Source organism: Mesocricetus auratus, unplaced genomic scaffold (assembly GCF_017639785.1).
Source record: "Mesocricetus auratus isolate SY011 unplaced genomic scaffold, BCM_Maur_2.0 Super-Scaffold_100023, whole genome shotgun sequence".
NCBI lineage: Eukaryota > Metazoa > Chordata > Mammalia > Rodentia > Cricetidae > Mesocricetus > Mesocricetus auratus.
This window is the reverse complement of record NW_024429204.1, coordinates 3,419,500-3,443,259: the sequence shown is the minus strand read 5'-3', so window position 1 is coordinate 3,443,259 and position 23,760 is coordinate 3,419,500. Positions and strand designations below refer to the sequence as shown.

General features: G+C 48.2%; 1 protein-coding gene across 3 annotated transcripts; it reads left to right on the top strand.

Moving 5' to 3' along the window:
* The first annotated feature begins 13,747 nt into the window (after window positions 1-13,747).
* Window positions 13,748-23,290, top strand: Znf706 (zinc finger protein 706). Of its 3 annotated transcripts, none has more exons than XM_040730392.1 (4): window positions 13,748-13,768; window positions 18,617-18,753; window positions 20,811-20,918; window positions 21,518-23,290. In XM_040730392.1, the coding sequence occupies exons 2-3, from the start codon at window positions 18,619-18,621 to the stop codon at window positions 20,904-20,906; spliced, it is 231 nt and encodes a 76-aa protein (XP_040586326.1). In that variant the 5' UTR covers window positions 13,748-13,768; window positions 18,617-18,618; the 3' UTR covers window positions 20,907-20,918; window positions 21,518-23,290. The 3 variants fall into 3 exon arrangements, with proteins under 3 accessions (XP_040586326.1, XP_040586325.1, XP_005072701.1); XM_040730391.1 differs by lacking the exon at window positions 13,748-13,768 and adding an exon at window positions 14,026-14,192; XM_005072644.4 differs by lacking the exon at window positions 13,748-13,768 and adding an exon at window positions 14,556-14,759.
* Window positions 23,291-23,760: the final 470 nt, after the last annotated feature.

The following is a 23,760-nucleotide window of genomic DNA, read 5'->3' as shown; positions in this document are numbered from 1 at the left end:
AAGAGACCTTTGGAAATTGTTGTGTATTCTTGTACTGATGCACACAGGCATGACACTCACCTAGGCACACGTGGAGTTGGTTCTCTTCCCACCTTCCAGGGATCAAACTCAGGTGACGGTTAGGCTTGCTTGGCAACTACTTTTTAACTACTGAGCCATCCTGCCAGCCCAACACTATATAGATTACGGAGGAGTCAAAGGGATCAGATTTCATCAAACGGTCCTCGAGATTTGCATGTTTCACCCCAAGAAAGTTTTAGCTCAAAAAGGAAAAGTAGCTACAAACAAATATTGCCATTAGTAAAGAATATTTGGAAGGAAGAATACTGACATCTATTATGCAATTGAAAAGTCATCAAAAATAAAGATGGGGGTTGCTGAGAAAAGACAGCAAAGGACTTGCCGCAAAACATAGGGACCAGAGTTCAGATCCCCAGCACCTATGTAAAAGCCAGGTGCAGGGGCTAGCATCTGTAACCCCAGGCTGGGGGAGGGGTGGGTGGGGGTGGAGATATGCAGATTAATAGAGTTCACTGACCAGTCAACCTAAGCACCTCAGAGAGCTCCGGGTTCAGAGAGAGACTCTATGGCTCATCAAATAAGGTGGAGAGTAACTGAGGAAAAGCACCTTACATCAACCCGTGGTCTACACACACATACACTCTGAGGAAAAGCACCTTACATCAACCCGTGGTCTACACACACATACACTCTGAGGAAAAGCACCTTACATCAACCCGTGGTCTACACACACATACACTCTGAGGAAAAGCACCTTACATCAACCCGTGGTCTACACACACATACACTCTGAGGAAAAGCACCTTACATCAACCCGTGGTCTACACACACATACACTCTGAGGAAAAACACCTTACATCAACCCGTGGTCTACACACACATACACTCTGAGGAAAAGCACCTTACATCAACCCGTGGTCTACACACACATACACTCTGAGGAAAAGCACCTTACATCAACCCGTGGTCTACACACACATACACTCTGAGGAAAAGCACCTTACATCAACCCGTGGTCTACATACACATACACTCTGAGGAAAAGCACCTTACATCAACCCGTGGTCTACACACACATACACTCTGAGGAAAAGCACCTTACATCAACCCGTGGTCTACACACACATACACTCTGAGGAAAAGCACCTTACATCAACCTGTGGTCTACACACACATACACTCTGAGGAAAAACACCTTACATCAACCCGTGGTCTACACACACATACACTCTACGAATATGGATGCGTGTCACTCACACATGCACACGTAATAAAGATCTACAGAGAGGTAGAATGGATGATAAATGACATACCAAGTCAAGTTCAATGTTGAAGGCAAATCTAGTTTACACATATGCTTTTAAAAATCCAAAAATAAAATAAAATAGGAGTTTTGACCAAAATTATTGCCCCAAGATAGAAATGGACTCTAAGTATGCCCATAGAGATGTTCATGGAAATGCAGAAAAGTAAAAAGTAATTTAAAAAATAAAGTTTTGATAAAATCTTAGACCTAGATGTCCTTGGGACATTTATGATTAGTCTATTGCATATTTTTAAAGAAGTTTAAAAATAGTATATGTCAATCTTTTGGTAAAATTCCAGTGACATAATTCTCCACAATGTGATTGTCGGCTGGCCTGTCCCCTTCAAGACTGCATGACTGCAGTGTGACTCAAAACCCACAGGGTGTCAGAGAATGGGACTCACAGAAGATGAGCACCTTTCTGACTCAAAAGAGTAATGGAGAAACTGGCGGACTTCTAAGACGAAGTTCACAGCTAACTAGTTCTGTGTGGGGTGGCCTTAGGGATGCCTGGGGCTTCTCACTCAGGTAGAAAATGAGGTGGGGATGGTTTACTGTGCTCATTTGAGTTGTGTGGAGACCATTTGTATTTATTTATTTATTTATTTATTTATTTATTTATTTATTTATTTATGTGTAGGGGCCTCTCACTGACAAGCAGCTGTGTGCATTGCCCCTGCTGGTGGTCTTCGGTGAGCTCGGCTCTCCCGGCTCCTGCAGGGACCAGAAGCCTGGCAGAAGTAAGTATGTATCCCTGTTCACAGACACAGAGCACCCCCTCTCAGTCAGCGGTGCCCTGCCTGCTGTGATGAAGATTACAAAGTAACAATTGAGAAAAAAAAAAAGATGTAAAGAAAAAAAATCCCTATAATGCAATTTTCAAGAGACTAATAAGTGAGCAGACCAGACATATGTGATTTATTCACAGAAGTCAACATGTTTAAACACAAGACCGAGCTCATGACGATTCTGCTCACGCAGCCTTTGATTATCTTCTAGAGTTTTCAGTACTGACTCCTCCCTTAAGCGGGTTCCTCTCCCCTTCCATTCTCTCATCTACGCTTGTGAGGCGCTAAGCTGTGATTTGAGGAAATGTCTGATTTGCTTTTTGTCTAGGATGAGGAAAATGAACAGGAAAATATTTTGGGGATGCCAGGTGGCGCACGCCTTTAATCCCAGCACTCAGGAGGCAGATGCAGGCAAATCTTTGTGAGTTCGAGACCAGCCTGGTCTACAGAGGGAGTTCCAGGACAGCCTCCAAAACAATACAGAGAAACCCTGTCTGTGGAGTCAGGGGAGAAGGAAGAAAACATTTTTGGGTCACTGAAAATGCCTGCCCAGTCAGCACACCACGGAGATACAGGCTCATCCATACTGCATACCATGCTGTTGACCTCAGACAGACAGGAGCCAACCTAGACACCACGACTTCCTTGGCCAGGTCATGTACCTTTAAAACTGGTTTGCCTTCCATTACAGATGACTGAAGATCCTCTCTCTCTCTCTCTCTCTCTCTCCACACACACACACACACACACAGCCATCCATTCTTTAAAGTATGAAATTATATCATCCGCAGGGAAACGGCTGAACTAGGGAACATCATGTTAAGCAAAATAAGCCAGCCTCAGAAATGCAAATGTTGCATGCTTTCTCTCCTGGACAACCTAGGTGTGTGTGTGTGTGTGTGTGTGTGTGTGTGTGTGTGTGTGTGTGTGTGATTAAAGCCAGAAGGGGATTCTTTGTGGGGAGGAAGGAGGCCAGGTTAGGGGAGAGTAGAGGAAGGTGGCAGGGGGGGAGACGATGTGCCTGTCCGACTGTCTGGGTCTTCTTCATGTTGATCGCACTCCGGGGATTTCCAGTGAGAGGCACGGCAGAGCACTGACGTATCCAATGCTCTAGAGCAGCCACCTGTTCGTAATACCAAACTCCTCAGAGGCATCCTTGGGACCTACTCTGCATGTGTTGATAAGTGAGTTCCTTGGCAGTTCTCTTCTTATTCTTTTTTTTTAACCCAATGTATCGCCCATGGGAACAAGCCAGGGGGGGTGTTCTCACAACCTCGGGGCTCTGACTTAGTCTCTGCTGGACTTGTCTAGCAGGTTGACTCTCCTGTTTCTAACTGGGCAGCAACCAGATGTACTGGGAGCCATTGAGGAGCACACCCTCCTTGATCGCTTATTCAGCTGCATTTCCAATCATTAGGAGCTGCTGACTTCATTCCAATGCCTGTTATGATCTGAAGTTTCAATTCTGATGCCTCGTGGTCACATCTTGGGACAGTTTTCTGCAGCAATCGAACTGCTGACACAGCTGGGACGGAGGAGCTCAGCCGGCAATGACAATAACTCTGCTCAGAAGCAAGGCATTCAGGACCCCTGACATTACAATAAATGAGAATCCTGCCAAAATAAAAATCGGGGTAAAAAACGCATTCCCCCCCCAAATTTTTTACTCAAAACTAGGAGAAATAACCTCATCCCGTATCTCCCATTGTGTTTTCTTTCTCTCTGTCATATTTATCACCCAAACCCAAAATGTTTTATTCAACAGGCAATCTTTACTTAGCTCTGACTTGCTTTTAGTCAACAGCAAGGCCTTAAACCGTGTGCGGTCCTCCTCTCTGGTCAGCTGGGCTGCTTCAGGAGTCAGTTAGCTACCACGGACATCTCCTGGAGGCTCACTGAGCTAGGAGGCTGAAGTCTTGACTTGGGGGACCTCCAAGGACGAAACAAGGGGGGATGTCCAGTGTTCACAGGCCTGAGCTGGCTCGAGGGATAACGGGACAAGGGTCAGGGAATGTGCACTGTTCTTTCTGCTCAGGGATTCTAGGGAGATGATCGTCTGGCCCACGTGAGCCATCAGTTAAGACTTGGAATTGGTGACAGAAAGGTCTGTGTGCGCGAATCCTCTCCACTGACAGATGGGGAACTGTGAACCAAGTCCAGCAGAGGCCCATCAGTGGCAGACCGACGACTAAGGCCATCCTGCACGCATACGCTCACCTTAGCAATCATAGCGACTTCCCCATGCACTGTGGATGAAGCCACATAGTGCTTCGTTCACCCCAAATGATGTGTTTATTAAAGATGTGCTTAATCTATTTTTTTCCAGACCTTAAAATTCAAAGGCAACAATGATAGCTCCCTTTAAGGTCCCTATTTTAACAACTTCCTGAAATTACATTCAAGAAAAATAGTTAAAATGTCAGTTAAATAAACACACGACATCTGGATATTCAGAGTTAGTGCTGGAGTTAAGAAGGGTATAAATAGATCATAGCAAAGTTATAATTGTATGTCAAGAATTCCAATTGTTAGCATGAAAGGAATATTCCAAATCTCTCATTTGTTTCAGGCTGAGAAACAAGAAATATTTCCCTGTGTAGCCCAGAAGAGTGGCCAGGGAACAGGCTTGGCTCCCAGCACAGGCATTCTGTGTAACACAAAGCACACAGCATCTCTGTTGGAAGGGGAAACGGCACTTATTCCCACCACAGGATGGCTTAGGGGCTAGAGACTAGGACTTGGAGTTAGGTCAATCTGAATTCTCCACCCTGGCTCCCCATCTCTCTGTCTCATAGCTGAGTGATGAGGGAAATCTCACGTGTCTGTTTCTTTATCAGTGTGTGACGGCTCTTCAGGCCTGCTCTGACGCCTTTATGTGATGGGTAGGGACACACTGCAGATGCTGGATGAATTGTAGTCTTTACTATTACCTTCAGGAAGCTTTAAGTAGCAATGCATTGATTTGTATATCGGAAGACGGCACCAGGGACCTAAGCGTGGTACACCACACTCTGTGCCTAACTGGCCTAGGGAAGTAAGAGCTGCGTTGATGGCTATCCATTCTGACAGACGGGCTTGGTGTGCTGTCAGGAAGAACTGCAGAGCTGAGTGGCTCTCACAGGGACCGGCTATAAGACCGTCAGGCATGGGTGATTATAGTATGCTCTATGCAGGTGAACCAGTTCACTTCATCTGTAAGGATCACAGGAAGTCCAGCATTCCTCACACAACGGCTGGATGCTGGTCAGTGTCTCATTGCGGTACTGGGTCCCATATGCGGGGTTGGGGGGCGTGGGGGGAGATGGTGCTGCTTCCAAAGATAGGAGGGGAGAGATCACGGACCCAAATCCTCATGGCCAAATGAATTAAAGCAAGCTATTAACTAAAGCAAGCTCTTTTTGTGTGTGTACACGGGCCGCCTCCCCCTGAGGCAGGGTTTGAGAGGTCAGCTTTTGCAAGTGAAGAAAATAAGGTTTTTATGGGCGTGGGGTTCTAAATGGGGATTTGGCTGGCAAAACAGGCCGGGTTACAGGAGCAGAACATAAGCCCAGTGAGTTAGTCATAATGACTTCCTGAAACAAAGACATGGTTATATGGTGGGCATAGCAAAGTAGTCATAACAAGGTAGTCATAACAACAGGTAGTCATAAGAACAGGTAGTCATAGGAGGTCAAAACAAACGTTTTAGCCGGGCAGTGGTGGCGCACGCCTTTAATCCCAGCACTCGGGAGGCAGAGGCAGGTGGATCTCTGTGAGTTCGAGGCTTGGCTGGACCGACAGCCTCCAAAACAATTCAGAGAAACCCTGTCTCGAAAAAAAAAAAAAAAAAACCAAAAAAAAAAAAAAAAAAAAAGGTAGGGACCCGGGATGGTTGTTGTACTTTTTGAAACAAAGACGAGGTTGCTGTTTGCCTCATCTTTGAGAAACAGAGATTTAACCACCAACAGGAATGAGCCTAGTTTGTCATAAAAGACTAGTTTTTCTTTCTTTGAGCCCAAGATGGCAGCAGGTGGATCCGGTAGTGACTTGAGTTCAGACACGAAGAGGTCAGTGCCATGGAAGGAGAATTTGTTACCTGCACTGCTCGAGAGGAGGCCCCACGGAGCACCCCAGGGTTTGGCTAGAGGTAAAAAGGAGAGCAGAAGGGAAGGTTGAGGCAGGAGTCTTTGTCGGAACCTTCCAGAAGGCAAGACAGAGTTGGCTAACTTGGATAACTTCGGCAAGGCTGTGGGCTGCTGGGGGTGGTCTACACTGCCTGGTGGCTGGCTTGGAACTATCAGGCAGAAAGGAAACTGGTATAGCATGGAAGCATTGGGAAAAAGAAAGCGGTTGTGGACACAGACTTGGAATTCACTGTTTTGTACGTGAAAGGTGCATCCCTAGGCAAATTGTGTTATCCTTAGGAGTTAATGAACCCTGAGAAGGGGTAGTCTCTCTCCAGGGTTGTAAGCCTTCTAAACGGTCTCAACCTAGAATACGGAAAAGAATAAATGTGATTAACGCAGCCACAGAAATTTCAGCAAGCAGTTTCCCTTAATTCACCTTCCTTTCTGTTTATCCCTCAACCATGTGACCAACCTCCATGGACTATAGAAACCATTTCTACTCAGTGATCTTCCCTTTCAGGTTTTCATACAGATGAAATCTGGGGTGATTTCTGCTGTCTTTTATAAGTAAAATTCGTTAAACTCCGACACCACAGACATTCCTGATGAATCGTGTCAGAGATGTTCAAGGGCTTGAGCCTTGACCTCCCTCTGCCCGACTCTTCCATTTTCTAACTGGGGAACCAATCACCAGACACTCTTGTGTGCCTTCATGGCCGAACTATTACTAAACTCAAACTCAAGCGTGTACTTATAGCACAACGAGCATGTATGAAAAGGACCAGTAGCCACATTCATCCAAACAGCAGTTTCATTTTTGGGGTGCCGCTAACATTTTTTTTTTTTGGTTTTTTTTTTTTTCGAGACAGGGTTTCTCTGTATTGTTTTGGAAGCTGTCCCGGAACTCACTTTGTAGACCAGGCTGGCCTCGAACTCACAGAGATCCACCTGCCTCTGCCTCGTCGCTAACATTTTTATTGTCGTCTCTCCTCCAGAGTTACCTCTCAAACCAAGTGGTTTGCTTTGTGTGGTTGAGTCTTCCCAAGCTGTCGGAGGTTAGAAACCTACAGAGGCCTTCGTAGGACAGATTTCTCAGTGTGGTAGCATCCTGCGGTCACCCACCAGTCAACAGACCTCAGACAAATCGAGGTCACCCATCAGACCGAGACAATTGCAAGGACTCGAACCCAGGGAGGGGCCTCCACCCAACAGCCGTCTGAGGGAGACCCTGCCTTGAGGGCTCCCACCCCACTGCCTAGCAGCAAGGATGGCTGCAATACGTTGGAACATTCCGTTCTCTAGTTTATTCAGCCTCCTGACAATCTAATCATAAGAATGGTATGGAAAGAACTAGAAAAATTGAATGGTAAGAGATGAAGCGTGCCCTTCCCTAGAATGACATGAAGGAATTGTAATTGCAGGGAGATGGCGGGAACCTTAGCGTAGTGTCTAGACACATACACCTCCCCGAAGCCCAGAGAGCTGTGAAGACATGTGTACTGCCTGGAACCAACCACGCCTGAACTCTCAGAAATAAAAGCCATTTTGTTGGTATATTAATTTTACTTTTCATTTTGCCTGGAGGGTGTTATCCTGTTTGTTTTTTTAAACAAGGTCTCATGTATTCCAGGCTGGTCTCAAACTTACTGTGTAGCCAACAATAGCCTTGAACTCCTGGCCCTGCCTCTGTCTCCAGAGTGCTGAGATCACAGGTGGTATTACCACACACCAGGCCTCATTTTGTTAATTTAGTATTTGTTTTATCACAGTGAAAAACGCACACATTAATGAAATCTAGCTTCCTTTAAGCTCTGTGAGTTCCAGGCCAGCCTGGTCTGCAGAGTGAGTTCCAGGACAGCCAGGGATACACAGAGAAACCAACCTGGGCTGCAACAGAGGTTGTTTCTGACCACTGACCACCCTCTTCTCAGAAGCAGCCCCTGTGAGCACATCTGGATAACTCTTGTTTTCCATTTCTTGGAACCCCCCTCTCAGGGACCTCCCACATTGGTGGACAGCATTGAGGCTTTTGATCAGATCTTCTTCCCACCTGGGCTGCCACTCAAGATCTTACATTGCTCAGTCAGCCCAAGGGACTTGGGTTTGTGGCTCTAGAGTTGTGGTTTCAGGAGAGGGGGTGGGATGGCTCAGTGGGTAAGGCCTGAGAACACAATGACCACGCTTTGATCCCTGGAACACACACAGAGAACAGACTCCTGTTGTCCTCTGAGATCCACATGCGTACCCTCCCCCCACACCCTCCACTCCACACACCCCACACACTCCACTCTCGCCACAGCTGATCCATATGCCTGCAGCCATCATCATTACGTAAGCGCTCCTTGCTGCGGAGCCACGGGGTGGTCCACTTGTCTTGGGAAACCTTAATCTTCCCAGTAGCTGAGACTCGGTTTGCTTATTCTTGGCTTTTTTCCTCCTCAGTGTCCTTACGACCAAACACATCCACGTTATACAATCTCCCCTCAAGCTCATACTTAGGAAATAACCAACTCTTGAAATGTCTGCATCCAGCTACGCAGACCGGTCTGCTGGCTGCCATCTTGGCCTACTCCTCCATATCTCCTTCATCTCTCTTGTGTTCAGGCCTGGGTCCTGGAGCCTACAGCACACCACCACACTCTTTTATGTCAGCTCCCTTACTTGAGCGGAGCCCATCTTCCAACAAGCCCAGCAAGAGTAACACAAAGAAATGAAAAATTTCAATGCGTTATTTTCTGTCCAACAGTGCTCAAACACCAGTGTTTATTTCAATGAAGCTAATTTGTTTTTCCTCTTCAGAAATATATAGGCTAGCCGGGCGTTGGTGGCGCACGCCTTTAATCCCAGCACTCGGGAGGCAGAGGCAGGCGGATCTCTGTAAGTTTGAGGCCAGCCTGGTCTACAGAGTGAGTTCCAGGACAGCCTCCAAAACAATACAGAGAAACTCTGTCTCGAAAAACCAAAAAAAAAAAAGAAAGAAAGAAAAAAAAAAGAAATATATAGGCTAAGCTTTCTGTCCCTAGTGTCCTAAAATGTCACGTTGCGCCTGGGTGTGTTTCTTCACCCCCTCTGTTGCGGTTTCCAGTGTGTGGTTGTCCTTGGTGTCCGATCACACAATTGAGCAAGCTCTGGACTGACTGGGAGTTCTGTGAAGTGAGCTGACACATCTCAAACGGATCCTTGCAGACAGGTCTAGGAACACTGCAGGTACTGGTATCTTCAGGTATTTCTATTGGGTGGAGGTAATTCCTAATTCTCAGACAAATTTTCCCAGTCTCAGGCTGGTGGTGGAGACTGTCTGCTCCCAGGCTCAGCTGGACAGGGAAGAGAGGAAAGATGTTCTGTATCAGCTGAAACCTCCACTCGGTCCACGGCTTTCAGCCTAGAATTGCTCAATTTCATCTAGACTTGCTGTCCGCTCTCCAGGATGAACCCTCTCCTCCCCTGTGTGACAAAGCTCTTTCCTTCCGTCTTGTCTTGGTGGCCTGTGTATTCTAATGTCTTTTACCGTTGCACTTAGTAGGATCCCAAGAGAGGGCACTCCTTCCCAAACATCAGACACTCCAATAGTCATTGATATTTCTGATTTCTTTCATAACCCACTCACATGGACTGAGTACCTACTATGTGCCAGGGGCTGACTAATAAAGCCATTGATCCTTCAGGGAACGCAAAGCCTGTATAGGTGCAGCCAGATGAACAGGCCAGAACCAGCAGATGCGGCAGCTGCTGCTGTCAGTGGAATGCAGGCTCTGACCCGTAGGCCTCCCCATCATCTGGGCCCTCATGCATTCCATAAACATGTCCTAGGCGCCCTCATCATGCCAAGGGTTATGCTGAATGCTGGCTACATGGAATGAGATGAATGTACATGGAAACACCTAAGCTTCTCCACGTGACAGCAGGGTTTGTTATCTTGGGTAGATTAATTATCTTGTGCTTTAGTCTAAACTCAATCAGCGACACTCAGTTGCCACAGGACCATTTATTTAGAAGACTCCCTTACCCTGCTAGGTGGTGTTTGGTGCTAGTGTTGGACACTCTCTGTCTGCTCTGATGGTTACTACTGTGAACTTGACAGGGTCGCCTAGGAGGCAAGCCTCTGGCTATGTCTGTGAGGGATTTTCTAGATGCTATTTGAGGTGAGAGCTGCAAAAGCCGGGGTCATCCGAAGTGTGACATTCAGAGCCACAAACTTGAGCGAGGCTCCTTCGACGATGAAAAGCTCAGGAGGGGACAGGGGCTCTGGGTAACAGTAAAACCTCAAGCAGACACTGTGCGGGCAAAGAGGAGGCAGTGAAGGAGACATCTCCCAGCTTTCTGCTGCCATTTGTCACTGCTATCATCTCCAGGGAAAGCTCCACAGACACAGGAGCCTCTCTGTGTGCTTGTTCTGGGCTGGGGGTGATGATAGTGTTATTTTGCTTTGTTTTGTTTTATTTTATTTTATTTTTTTGTTTTTACAAGACAGGGTTTCTCTGTATTGTTTTGGAGGCTGTCGGTCCAGCCTGGCCTCGAACTCACAGAGATCCACCTGCCTCTGCCTCCCGAGTGCTGGGATTAAAGGCGTGCACCACTACCGCCTGGCTTATTTTGTTTTCTTTTTGTTGTTTTGTTTATTTTTTTGAGACAGACTCTGACTTGGAGCTCAGGCTGTCCTTGAACTCACTACATAACCTCTCAAAATTGTGGTTATCCTCCTGCCTTGTTGTCCTGGGCACTGGGATTACAGGTGTCGCTTTTGTTTTCTAATAAACCCCATTGCCATTTTATTGATTTAGGTATTATCTTACCCACCACAGATAAATTGAAAATCTCCCTCAAATAATCTAAGCATTGAGAACTCTACGCTGGTGGTTACTCACAATCTTCACCCCAGGGTTTCTAACAAGCATCCCAACAGATCCATAGACCCCCCCCTCTGTCTCCAGAGAGGCTCCTTCATTCCATTGTGGATGTGGATAGAAACTCAGCAAGTTCTTCTTGCATAGCGTCTTAGAGAAACTGTAAGCAGAAAAAGAAAAATGTTGCCTGAAGTACCGTGGTTTTCAAAATGAAAACTAGGAATGTGCGCAGAAATCTGAAGGAGCTCACGTCTAATCTGCTGTCATGTTCCTGTAGCTGAAGCAAGACAGCAGTTGGGAGCAAAGCAGAGGCTCCACCTTTCACCAACTGTTTATACACATGCTCCCTCTCCTCCATGCTTCCAGCCTTTACATTTCAAACGCCCTGGTCATCACACGCAATTACCATTACACCATGTTCTCTAGGCAATGGCGCTCAGACAAGGGAATGAAGGAGACTCCTTCAAGGATAAAAAGCAGAGAGAAGAAAAGAGGGTCTGGGTAGCAGTCTCAAAAAACCATTGCGCAGATAAAGAGGAGGCAACAGAGGAAACATTTTCAAGTTTATTGTTGTAAACTCTGATTACGCAGGGAATATCTGTAAATGTCTTCAGACAGTTTTCTTTCTTCCACCCCCCCATGATAGGGTTTCTTTGTGTTATAGCCCTGGCTATAGTCCTGGAACTCGATTTGTAGACAGACCAACCTGTGCTGGAACTCAACAGACGGTCCTGCCTCTGCTCCCTGAGTGCTAGGATTAAAGGCGTGCACCACTATACCCAGCTTCTTCAAATATTTTTAGATGCCACAAGAATGGGATACTGATGGCATCGGGCAGGGCTTATCGCTGGACACTTAGCAATTCCCAAGACATACCCTGACTAACAAAGCATGGTCCTGAGATGATCTACCTATAGCTTTTGTCAAATTCTCAAACGAGATATGAGTCAAAAACTCAAGAACTCTAGCTTTTACTAATATTTCCCCTAAGTAATGGGAGAAAAGAGTAACACCTTGCTGCTAAGTTTTTCATGCCCTGCTGCCCTTCTCAGCCCCAAATAGGCACACAGACACTTTATTAATTGTAAAAGTGTTGATCAATGACTGGGGCTTATTGGCTAGCTGTCTTGGTTATTAATTAATTAGTTCTATTAATCTATGTATTTCCACATGGCCTTATGTTACCAGAGAAACCCTGGCGCGTCCCATCCTTCCAGTCCCTCGATGGTATTCCCCTTCTGGCCGTCTCTGCTTACCTTTCCCAGAATTCTCCTGGCCCGGCCTATCTTCCTGCCTCTACCAATAAGTGAAACATACACACAGAGGACACCTCCCCCATCAACACACCAATTCTTCACGACAGAAGTCATCAGACCCATGCCACCTGTGTCCTCACCGCCCATTGTCATTCATGGCTAGACAAACGGTTCTTTGTAGCTCTGGAACCTTCAAGTATCTCGTTCCACAAGACAGGTTAATATGATTACAAACGCGACAGCTATTAACTATAAAGATATTAATGTTATGGCAAGGGTGAGGGGGTAAACACTAGAGATGGCTCAGGGGTTAAGAGCACCAGCTGCTCCCCCAGGGGTCCTGAGTTCAATCCCCAGCACCCACATGGTGGCTCACAACCATCCGTAATGGGATCTGATTCCTGCTGGTGAGCGTGAAGAGAGAACACTCATACACATGAAATAAGCGTATTTCTTTTTTTTGTTTGTTTGTTTTGTTTTGTTTTTACGAGACAGGGTTTCTCTGTTTTGGAGGCTATCGGTCCAGCCTGGCCTCGAACTCACAGAGATCCGCCTGCCTCTGCCTCGCGAGTGCTGGGATTAAAGGCATGCGCCACCAACGCCCGGCGAAATAAGCGTATTTCTTTTTAAAAAAGGTTATTAATGTTGTAGCCTCGTGATGCCATTCTCTTTTAGACACGTTCTGTTCAATAACCGTTTTAATATTTTGTTTTGTTTTTTCCAACACATCGCCGGGCACTGACAAAAATAAAACTGAGTTTACAGCCTACCATCAGCGACAGAGACAAAACTGAAGAGCATGTGGCTATAGCTTTAACCAGGGCCCGTGAGTGTGTGAGGCCGAATGAACCAAGCGTGAGCACACTCGTGTCACTGCCCAGGGTATTTATCTCACCCTCGTGCAGCACCGGGTAAGCTGCCTTCTTTTCTGGCTCAACAATCCTGGGACAAAGCCATCACAGTGCAGGTAAATTAGACTATTCTCACACTCGGTATTCCCGGGGCACTGCCAGGCAAACGTGAGGTTCGGGCTGGGCGTGGGGACACAGTCGTGTAGCTGTGAAGGCGGGAGGGTCAGAGTTCTATCTAGGACAGCCTAGACTACACAGCCTTTTGGTTTTGTTTTTGTTTTTTCGAGACAGGGTTTCTCTGTGTTGCTTTGGAGGCTGTCCTGGAACTCGCTCTGTAGACCAGGCTGGTCTCGAACTCACTGAGATCCACCTGCCTCTGCCTCCCGAGTGCTGGGATTAAGAGTGTGCGCGCCACCAGCACCAGGCTTGCTATTTTTATTTTTTGAGGCCACACAGAGTGCTATCCGATGAGATCTAATAGGAGAGCAGCACGGGGTGGGGTGGGCAGGAGGGTAAGGAGCGCGGGCACCGACGACGCCCCTTCCAGACATCGGGAGGCGTCCTCGCCGTCGGCGCTGCGATCGCCCCCGAACCAGGTATCCGGAGCTCACTCCGACCTCTTACTCTTCCCCCCTCTACCCCGCCGTTATCAGCGGCGCTCCAGCCGCCGGCCTCCGCAGGCCCGGGGCGCCCTTCACCCCCACCCCACCCCGATGATCGGGCTCCAGCCTCCAGCAGCTCCGTGACGGGCCCCGGGGCGAGCCAGGGACGCCCTGAGCGCGCGCGGGACCGGTGAGAGAACAATGGCTGCCGGCCCGACCCGGGGGGCGGGGGTCACGGCCGAGCGGAGGCGTCGGCCACGCGGGGGAGGGGACCCAGGCGTCTCCCCGGCCGGCGCCGCCGCTAGCGCCTCCTCGGGCGCCCGGCGGGCCAGGGAAGCACGAGAGCCGCGGCGGTGGAGGAGGAAGAGGAGCAGGCGAACGAGCGAGGGAACGAGCGAGCAGCGTCCGCAGGCCCGAGGTCACGCACGGGCGAGCAGGGAGGAGCGAGCGGGCGGGCGAGCCGGGGCGCAGGCCCCCTGCACTTCCCGTCCCAGGCTCCGCCCCTCCGCGCTTATGTAACAGGGGAGAGCCGCCATTGGCCCGCACGGCCGGAAGGGCGCGGGCCCGAGCGAGACGGACGGGCGGGGCGGGGAGGAGCGGAGCGGCCGCGAGAAGGCGAGGGGCGGGGCCTCGCGGGCGAGAGGGAGCGCGCCGTGCGTGCGTGCGCGCGCGCGCACTGGCAGACGGGCCGGGCTCAGGCTCAGGCTCAGGCGCGGCGGGTGAGAGGGCGGGCGCGCGCTGCGGCGGGAGTGCGTGCGTGCGTGCGTGAGAGCGTGCGTGCGTGCGTGAGAGCGTGCGAGCCAGGCGCGGGCTGTTGTGCTCCCGGCTGTGCTCGGTCCCTGCTCGGCGGGTGGCGCAGGCCCCGAAGCGGTGCGGTGCGGTGCGGCGCGGGGCGCGTCCCTCCCTCCCTCCCTTCCCTGCTCGTCCTGCCCGGCTCCCTCTCGCGCTGCGCGGTCTCTCGGACGGCAGACCGGCCCCGGCCCGGGTGAGCAGCGGCGCCGCAGGACGCGGGGGAGCGAGCGGGCGGGCGGGCGGACTCCGGGGTGGGAGGCACGCGGCGGCGGCGGCGGCGGGAGGCCGGTCGGACCGGGGCCGGGGCGGGCGCGGGGCTGCGGGCCGCCGAGGCCTCGGCCGGGCCGGGTTACAGCCGCGCGGAGGTGGCGCCTGCCCGCGATCGGGCGCTCGGAGCCCGGCTCGGGCCGCGCGCGGAGCCGGCCCGGGGCCTTTGCAGAGTGCGAGCCCGGCTCCCGGCTCCCCGGCCTCGGCGTGAGTGTTGCGCTGCTGCGGGAAGCCCCGCAGGGGGCCGGGCTTTTGCTCGTCGCGTCCTCCCCAGGCGCCCTGGTTCCCCCAAGAAGTCTTCCCTGGCCGGGCCTTAGCTGCTCTGCAGCCTCCGGGGAGCACTAAAAGTTTGATTTAGGGAGAAAGAAAGGCACCGGCGGGCTAGCCGTCTGCAGGCGATGTGTCGCCTTTCAATTGGCCGCCCTTCCCTCGGCGAGCGGTGTGGACACGACGCAGGGGTTTCGTCGAGAACTCGAGGCGCTGGTCCCGAGCGGAGGGAAAGTTGAGCTGTCCCGAAGCAGGTGGTTGGCTCGCTCGCTTGCTAGATCGCTCGCTCGCGCTTCTGCTTTCGGAAGGGAAACCCGTGCCAGGGTTGCTGTCAGAAGTTAGCAGCTCGCCCGGTAGAGCGGATCTCCTCGGCCGGCCCAGGGTTAACGTTTTGTCTCCAGAAAGAAGACATGGTCGCATGTCGTTTTTGTTACTGTTGCTGCTGGGTAGTAAAGGGAATGGGGGTTACATCCTGTCTCTTTCAGGGAAAGCCCTAGATTCAAAAGTTAAAAATGTTTTTTTTTTTTTTTTGCTCACCTGATGCCATTGGTTTTGTTTGTTTGTTTTTTAAATTAAAGTACAGCCCGTGGGAAAGGTTTATCAAAACAGCTCTCTTCACTTCTGGGTTGCATTGAAAGTTCATGGTGTGGCTGTTTTGTAGCTTCGTAGAGCAGACATAAAATTCTTTTTTTTTTTCTTTAAGTTTAAATTTAGATTAGAAACAAGGTTGCTTTACAAGTCAGTTCCAGGTCCCTTTCCCTCCCCTCCCCCCGTGCCCTCCCCCCAACCCCCCCATTATCCCCTCATTTCATTCAGGGCAGGGCCTAGACCCTCCCCCAAGAGTTCAGGGAGAGAGTGCATCTCACACAAAATTCTTAAAAGACTGTCCCTCAAAGTAACACCTTCGCATGCATAACCATATTGTATTCGAGGGTTGAGTATGAGGTAACCAGATGTTTTAGCGAGGGTCTGATACTAAGACAGGTGGACATTAAGAATGGTTTCAGAGTGCCGGTGTTCATAGATTGAAGACCCACATCAGAATGTACTTTTAAATATGCCATTGGGCCAAATGGCTCTCTCCTTTAATCCCAGCACTCAGGAGGCAGAGGCAGGTAGATCTCTGGGAGTTCGAGGTCAACCTGGTCTATATAGCAAGTTCCAGGACAGCCAGGGCTATATAGTGAGGCCCTGTCTCAAAAGAGAAAACAGAACACCCCCCCCCCAATGCCATTGGACTTAGAGTTGAGAAGGGATTTGTTTAAAACATAAAAAGGAAGTGTAATCTTTTTGATAAACAGCTGCTATTTGCCTTGGATGGTAATGGAATTCTTCTGTTAGGCTAGCATATTAAGCATTCTTGTAGTTGGTGAAAGAGTGGACAGGCTCTATAGGAAAACATAATTCTGCCTGTCTTATCAGATGTTCAGTTTATTGTGTAGCAACACTACAGGAATGTGTCCAGTAAGTGCACATTTGTCGAGTTTCCATTGGGGACAGGGAGGTTGCCGGGAGAGCCTGACTGTTGGTGTGAAACACTTTTGACTTTATATCTGGTAACTAAGGAGGGTTCCAGCCAGAAAAGGCCAGCCTTCTAGTAAGGTCCTTGTATGTTCCTGTCTTTCAGTGATTTTGAAGTTTAAGCTGTAATTACAGTGTTGTTCAAAATGACATAGGCTCTAACTTTCATATGCTTCAAAAGCTCTCGTCTCCCAGATCCTGTGTGAACAGGTTTAATTTGTGTGTGCTGCCTAACTAGCAGTCTGGTTTTCACAGGGCTCTCTCGGGCTACAATTTGTTTTAACACATTTTTGCTCAGTCCAGGCTGTCGGAGCAAAGAGTAGGAAGACATTTTCAGCTTTGTAAAAGGTACCCTTAAACCGGGGACTAATTTGTCTTTATAATTTGTGTGGCTGGGCTGCCAGGTGCCTGAGCAGATGAAGGTACTTTTGTCAAGCCTGAGGGTCTGAGTTGGAATCCGGAAGTTGTCTGCCGACATCTACAAACGCTCCACACCCCTGTGTTTCTGCTAGCACAAGAGTACGTGCACTGATTTGTGGTTCTCTGTGGGAAAGAACTTGTTTGTTTGTTTGTTTTGTTTTTTCAAGACAGGGTTTCTCTGTGGCTTTGGAGGCTGTCCTGGAAGTAGCTCGGTAGACCAGACTGGTCTCCAACTCACAGAGATCCGCCTGTCTCTGCCTCCCAAGTGCTGGGATCAAAGGTGTGCGCCAGTGACGCCTGGCTTGGGAAAGAACTCTTTGTTCTTTCCCATTTGTTAGCGTAATAGTTTAATGAAACCTAAGGACTGAAAGGAACAATTGTTGTGTTCCTGTGACCTCTTTTAGAGGATTAGCTAGTGGCCTTATTTTAAAAGGTGAACAGTCATAAGTCCCAGTAGAGGACGTTTGGGATGGAGATCGCCTTTGTCACTTGATCTCTTTATAGTCAAATAATGAAGGAAGACTAAACTCTGGAGCATTGCATCAGTAAAGTGAAAAAGAGAACAAAACTTAGGCGAGCCTTGTGGGGGTGGGATCTGGTCTTGCTCTGTCGGCCAGGTTGGCCAGCCCGTGAGGCCTTCCTCCCTCTGCCTCAAGTGCTGAGCCGGCCTTCTTAGCGCTTCCGTTCCCAGCCCCGTGGCTGGATTTTTAAAAGCAGGTGCGCATACCTGACAGTCATTACCTGGTTCTGGAACAGAACCTCCTCAGCACTCTCAATGCCTCTGCTGTCCTCTCTCCCCAGCCATCACTCCGTGAATAGCACAGTGACCTCTTTAGCTGTGGCTCTGCCTGCTTTGAACTTTGTACAGTGGTTTCTTCCTAGCTGCCCTCCTTCTTTCACGCTGAGATACAAACTCGAGAAGTAATTTCTTTTGTTTGTCTTTTGAGGCAGCCCTGGCTGGTCTGGAACTTTCTGTGTAGACCACGCCAACCTCAGACTAACAGACCCCCAGCATGGGCACCTGAGTGCTGGGAGTAAAGGCCTGTGCTGCCTGACATTCCTGTGTCACCTGTTTCACAGCTATCTCTAGTTTTAGAGCAGGCACTGTGAACGTCTCGGTGTACGTAACATTTGATTCTATTAAACATGTACCAGGAGAGGAATTCGAGGTCACAGTGTACACAGCTACCAAGCTTTGTCTCTGCTTCTCTAGTCCAGCAGCATTGTGTGTGAGTTTCAACTTCATTCACATGACTAAACGTCTCCATAAAATGTAGTCAGTACTAGAGACGGCTCAGCAGTTAAGAGCATGGCCGCTCTTCCAGAGGAGCGGAGTTCAATTCCCAGCACCCACATGGCAGCTCATTCCTGCCTGCAACTCTAGTTTCAGGGGATCTGACACCTCACACAGACATACATGCAGGAAAAACAGGAATGTACATGAAATAAAAATAATTGAAAAAAAGTAGTCAACTCTGAGATTACTAAGAGAAAACTACTAGAAAATGACTAAATGCTTAGATTGCTCTGCTAGAATGAAGAAGTCACTGTGATGCCTGGCCTTCTGTCTTTTAGATATGGCTCGTGGACAGCAGAAGATTCAGTCTCAACAGAAAAATGCCAAAAAGCAGGCTGGACAGAAGAAGAAGCAAGGACATGACCAAAAGGCTGCTGCCAAAGCGGCCCTAATATACACCTGCACCGTGTGTAGGGTAAGGACCCACAGCCTAATATACACCTGCACCGTGAGTAATGGACCCACAGACTGCTCCCTTGTGGGCCATTCTTACCCTGCAAATGTGTATGGGTTAAGTCACCCCACCCGCCACCTCCACAACAAAATGGATGGTTTATTTGAACTCAGTTGTGAGAGTGGTTTTCTTTTAGGAATCCATCTATAGTCACACATTCAGGAAACATTTTCTGTGTGGTTCCTGTGGCTGTGCGTGCAGGAAAATGTGGATAAAACAAAGTTCTGCCCCTTGTGTAGAATAAAGGTGCCTTCATAGAACTTATAGTAAGTTGTAAAAAGATCCCAGCTGCATTCTTCTGTGGGTAAGGCCAAGCTTCGTGTGGTGTGGTGAGTGTAATGCTGCCCGTATGGCTGTCTGTCCTCCATCTCCCATCAGACCGCAGTTTGAGTACATGTACTGCCACGTGATTTCACACTTAGAATTAGCGTGTCTAAAGAGTTGTTGGGGTTCGCTTGCCACATGCGAGGATGGAGTCAGGTGTGTTGCCTGTACTCTCACATGTGTAACCCCCACATGAATTGCATAGCTTGCACAGGTAATCCAGAGTAAGGAGAGATGGACCTGAGTCCAGGCAGACTCGCTTTAAAGTCTAACCTCTGTCTGTCTGTGTCAGGGAAGAGGAGCACAGTTGAGTTGGTCTGGTGTATAGACTGTGTTTTTAAGCCGTGTACTTGAGTAAGATTGATGGTGGGGATGGGAAGGGATCTTGATAAGACACGATTGTTAGACTGAAGTAAATCATGTGTTGAAGTCTTACAAATAGAAGTTCCTAACTACATGACAGTCGTCATTGAGAGGGGATCCGACAGTATCACGATCATGTTGAACCTTGATAATAATGATGAGACTGAATGGCTTCTGGCCTTTTCAACAGAGGCTAGGGGAAATTAAAAATCATTAGGTTAGTAAGGCAGACAGCCTTTGACCTTTAAAGGTGTATTTTGTCGGATGTGTATGCATGAGTATATGTGTGTACATGTGAGGTGCATATGCGTACACACGAATGTGGAGACATCGGTGTCATCCACAATCTCTCCCCACTTTACCCCTTTGAGGCAGGTTCTCTCTGAGCCCAGCTCACCAGTAGGCTGGAGTGGCTGGCCCGCAAGCTGGGGGTCTGTTAAGAGAAGCTTTTTCCTTGAGAAGGAGCCGTTCCGCCAGCCTGGTTCCAGAGCCACTTTCCCGCCAGCCTGGTTCTAGATCCACATCAGTCCCAAATAAACACATAGGAGGCTATATTCATTATGAAGCTGTTGGCCTTGCTTGTCTCTTACTGGCTAGCTCTGCTTTAAGTAATTACCCCATAATTGTTAATCTAAGCATGTCTCTTACCGGAGAAGTTTCCGGGCTCCTACCCGGCGTTACATGTCGACTCTCCTGTGTTTCTCCTACCCAGAATCCTCCTGGATTCCTAGCCCCACCTATCTAGATTCCTATTGGCCAGACAGTGCTTTATTAGCATAAGACTTCCCCAACAGGGGTCCCCTTGTTTTGTTGTAGTAGCTCACGTGATGATGTGTGCCCATGCCTGACTCTTATGTGGGTACCAAATTCAGATCCTCCAATTAACAGGGACTGTAAATGCTGAACATTCTCCCCAGCCCCTAAAAATACACTTCAAAAATGTTAAAAATGAACTTTCTGTTTATGTAGTAGAGCGTTTTGGATAATAAACAAAGGTGGTCATTACTGTATTGTAAGAGAATCTAGAACTGAGTTGAAACACAGCTCTCAGGCAGACTAGGCTCCCTGTTAGCCTCTCTGACCCGTAAAATGAACCTGTCAAGGTTCTGTGAGAATTAAGATTGTTTAATGAGTACATGCCTTCTGTTTGCTGTCATGGCATAAAATTCTTTATGTGCTGTTGCTCTTCATGGGTGAAATGTTAGGAGTATCTTTGTTGTAAGATACTTTTTCATGTGCTGGCCACAAGTAGGAATGTGAAGGCACCTTGCAGTAATTGTTGCATGCATCTCTTTCCTGCATAAACTCTGGTTCTTGTCTTTGTAAACTAGACGCAGATGCCGGACCCGAAGACCTTCAAGCAGCACTTTGAGAGCAAGCACCCCAAGACGCCCCTCCCCCCAGAGCTGGCCGATGTGCAAGCGTAGAGTGGTTTACAGGTGACTGGTTTTCTGCTGCTTTGTCAGGCTGGATCTCTGCCTCTAGCAGAGACTTGGTGACTTCACTTCTAACTTTTGCACCAGAGCTAAATAGTAGTATTCAGTATAAATCAAAAGTATTCTAGGGAAACAATTTGTGATTGGTAAGAGCCCTTTCCCCGGGACCCTCTGGATTCATGCCTTTGAAACACTGTAGAGGGAGGAGCGATTCTGGCCAGTCATGAGCCCGGGATGAGAGACTTGTCAGCCGTACGAGAGTAGTCACTTCAAGGGCACAGGGGGCTTTTCCCAGAAACTCAGAGCAGTTTACTCAGTGTGTTTTTATGTTTATTTGCTTATTTGTAATGCTAGGCGGAGCTTCTCTGTGTTAAAATAGAGCAAAAATCTCTGTAGCACCTCCAGTTTAAGTGACCTGTTTAACCTTCATGTGTGGTTGGGGTCTTGCCCGCCTATGCAGTGTGTTTGGGAATTGTCTTCGTCTATAATATCCAGTTGGTGAGTCCACCGCCCTGGCATGCTGACAGCCTTTGCTTTTAGGGATTTGAAATGCTTATGCTTGCCGGTCACTACATTGACTGAAGCGTTCCTTTGTCTTACAGGTGAACTCCTGACACCTTTGACTCTTCTACTGTCTCAGACCTTAGGTAACAAACCTGCAGCTGCTTTTTTTAAACAAACTGTTGATCAGCAGAAATAAAGGGGCTACAGAAACACTCATTTTTATGCTGTTCCCTTTGGGCTTCATGCAAAGAGAATTCTGTGTAAATGTACAGTTGACTCTGATTTGGAAATCTGAAGAATCAGTCCATTCTTGTTATAAAATTTTTTTACAATTGTAATTATATCGATGTTCATATTGTGTAAAATAACTCATTTAATAAAGTAGCGCTTTGATTTTACCACATCACAAGATAAATGGTTCTAGAAACTCTGTTCTAACTTCTTATAATTTGCCTTATTGTAGGAGTGAATCTCTGAGCTAGCTTGGCAGGAGCAACCCTCCCCGTTTCTCAGCGCAGCGGCAGGCTTGTGGAGCTAGTGCAGACCCGTTCAGTAGACTGTGCCCGTGATTAATAAGCAGGCAGCTGATGGCGGTTGCGGCTGTGCGCGGTCGCGTGTCGTTCCCACCTCTGGCCATCCCTGTGCTTGATGTTGAGAAATGGACACGTGTTCAGTGGCCTGGCTCCACTCCAGCCGTGGTGCGCTGTAGGTGTGACAGGTGCAGGTCACAAAATTGGTAGGATTGCCAGTGGGCCCTTCTCAGGATTGGGTCCCAGGGTATGTGCCAGAATGAAATGGTGGTTAAAAGTCATTTAGTTAATTTTATGAATGGATCTTGGCATTTAACAGAAAGATTGGAATGATTTGTGCCAGGTCAATTCCCAGAACATTCTTTGTCTCTCAAGTAAGACGTAATTTTAGGAACTTAGTGCTGGCTCCTAGTGTCTAGTGCCTGACTTGCACGTGAACTAGCAGATGTTACAGTGGGCCAGGCTCACGTTTGTTCAGTTGGGTAAGGCAGAGTCTACTGGTGAAGGAAGACTAGTCTGGTGTTCTAGTTTTCTTTTGTTGCTGGTTTGAAGTAATCAGAAGAACCTGAAGACAAGTGCTGACCGCTGCATGTGGGCCTGTGGCGACAGGTGACTCCCCCCTTGGTGGCAGCGTAGTACACTCTGACACCTGGCTGGTGCCACTGAGCTTGGAGGGTGGTATCTAGGGAGATCCTCAGAGCCCTGTCCCCAGCCTCACTGAGTACAGCCCTTCTGTTACTCTGTTCAATTTCCTGCCTTTCAGGCTGTTCGCTAAAATGTTGCTGACTGAAATTAGATTTCACCTGTTTCCTGTGGAGCTCCCGGATATGCTAATAAAATGGCAGGGCTAGGGCTGATGGACATCGCTTTTTAGCACAGACTGGCTGCTACTCAGAGTATTTCATTTGTCTCACTGTAATTCAGAATAAACCTTTCGATCTTGTATTTAACTGTTGTGTAAGCACTAAAGACACTGCATTTCAATTTGTATCTCAGATATGGAATAGGTGACGAACCTCCCTTCTTAGCGCGGGGGATTGCCAGCATGGTCCTCTTTTGTGTTTCAGTTAAACTTGCTGTAAAGAGAAGATGACAACTCAGACCTTTTTGTCATTTAACTCGGAGATTCCTTAACAGACGAATCTGTTTAAAAACTGTTCCGTTGTCTTCAAAGGTGACACGAAGTAGCGAGAGGGAATTGATGTGTTTGTATTCTGTATTTATGTTAGTTGTCGAAAGGAATGGGGTTCACATTCAGCTTGCTTCCGTACTCACCCCATGTTTAGGGGACACACTCATGTGTGCTGTAATGTCTTATTAAAGATGGTAAAGAAAACGAAACTAGTCTAATTTCTTGTACATTTTTAAGAGGTTTTTTGTTTTTTTGCATCGCCTCTTCCCCCCCCCCCCCCCCTTTCTGATTTTAGAATTTCCTCTTTAAGTGTAGCCTGGTAGTTCAGAGGGTGGCAAGTTAAGTTCTTTCATTTTTATTGTTTTCTCTATATTTGACTATTTTGATTCCTTAAAATACTTCCTAAGAATGAACAAAATGTCAAGATACTCGAAGGAAAACATTAACATTAAAATACTAAATAAAATATGCTTGGGCCAGTTACTTGACTAGGATGACTCAGCTCTTCTTGACACCAGGACTTAAGACTTGTTTTTGTCTTGTTTTGCTTTTTTTGAGAGAGTTTCTCTGTGTAGCTCCTGGAACTCAAAAGATCCTCCTGCCCCTGCCTTCCAAGTGCTGGGATTAAAGACATGCAGCACCACTTGCCCAGTGACTTTGGGATTTATATTACAAATAT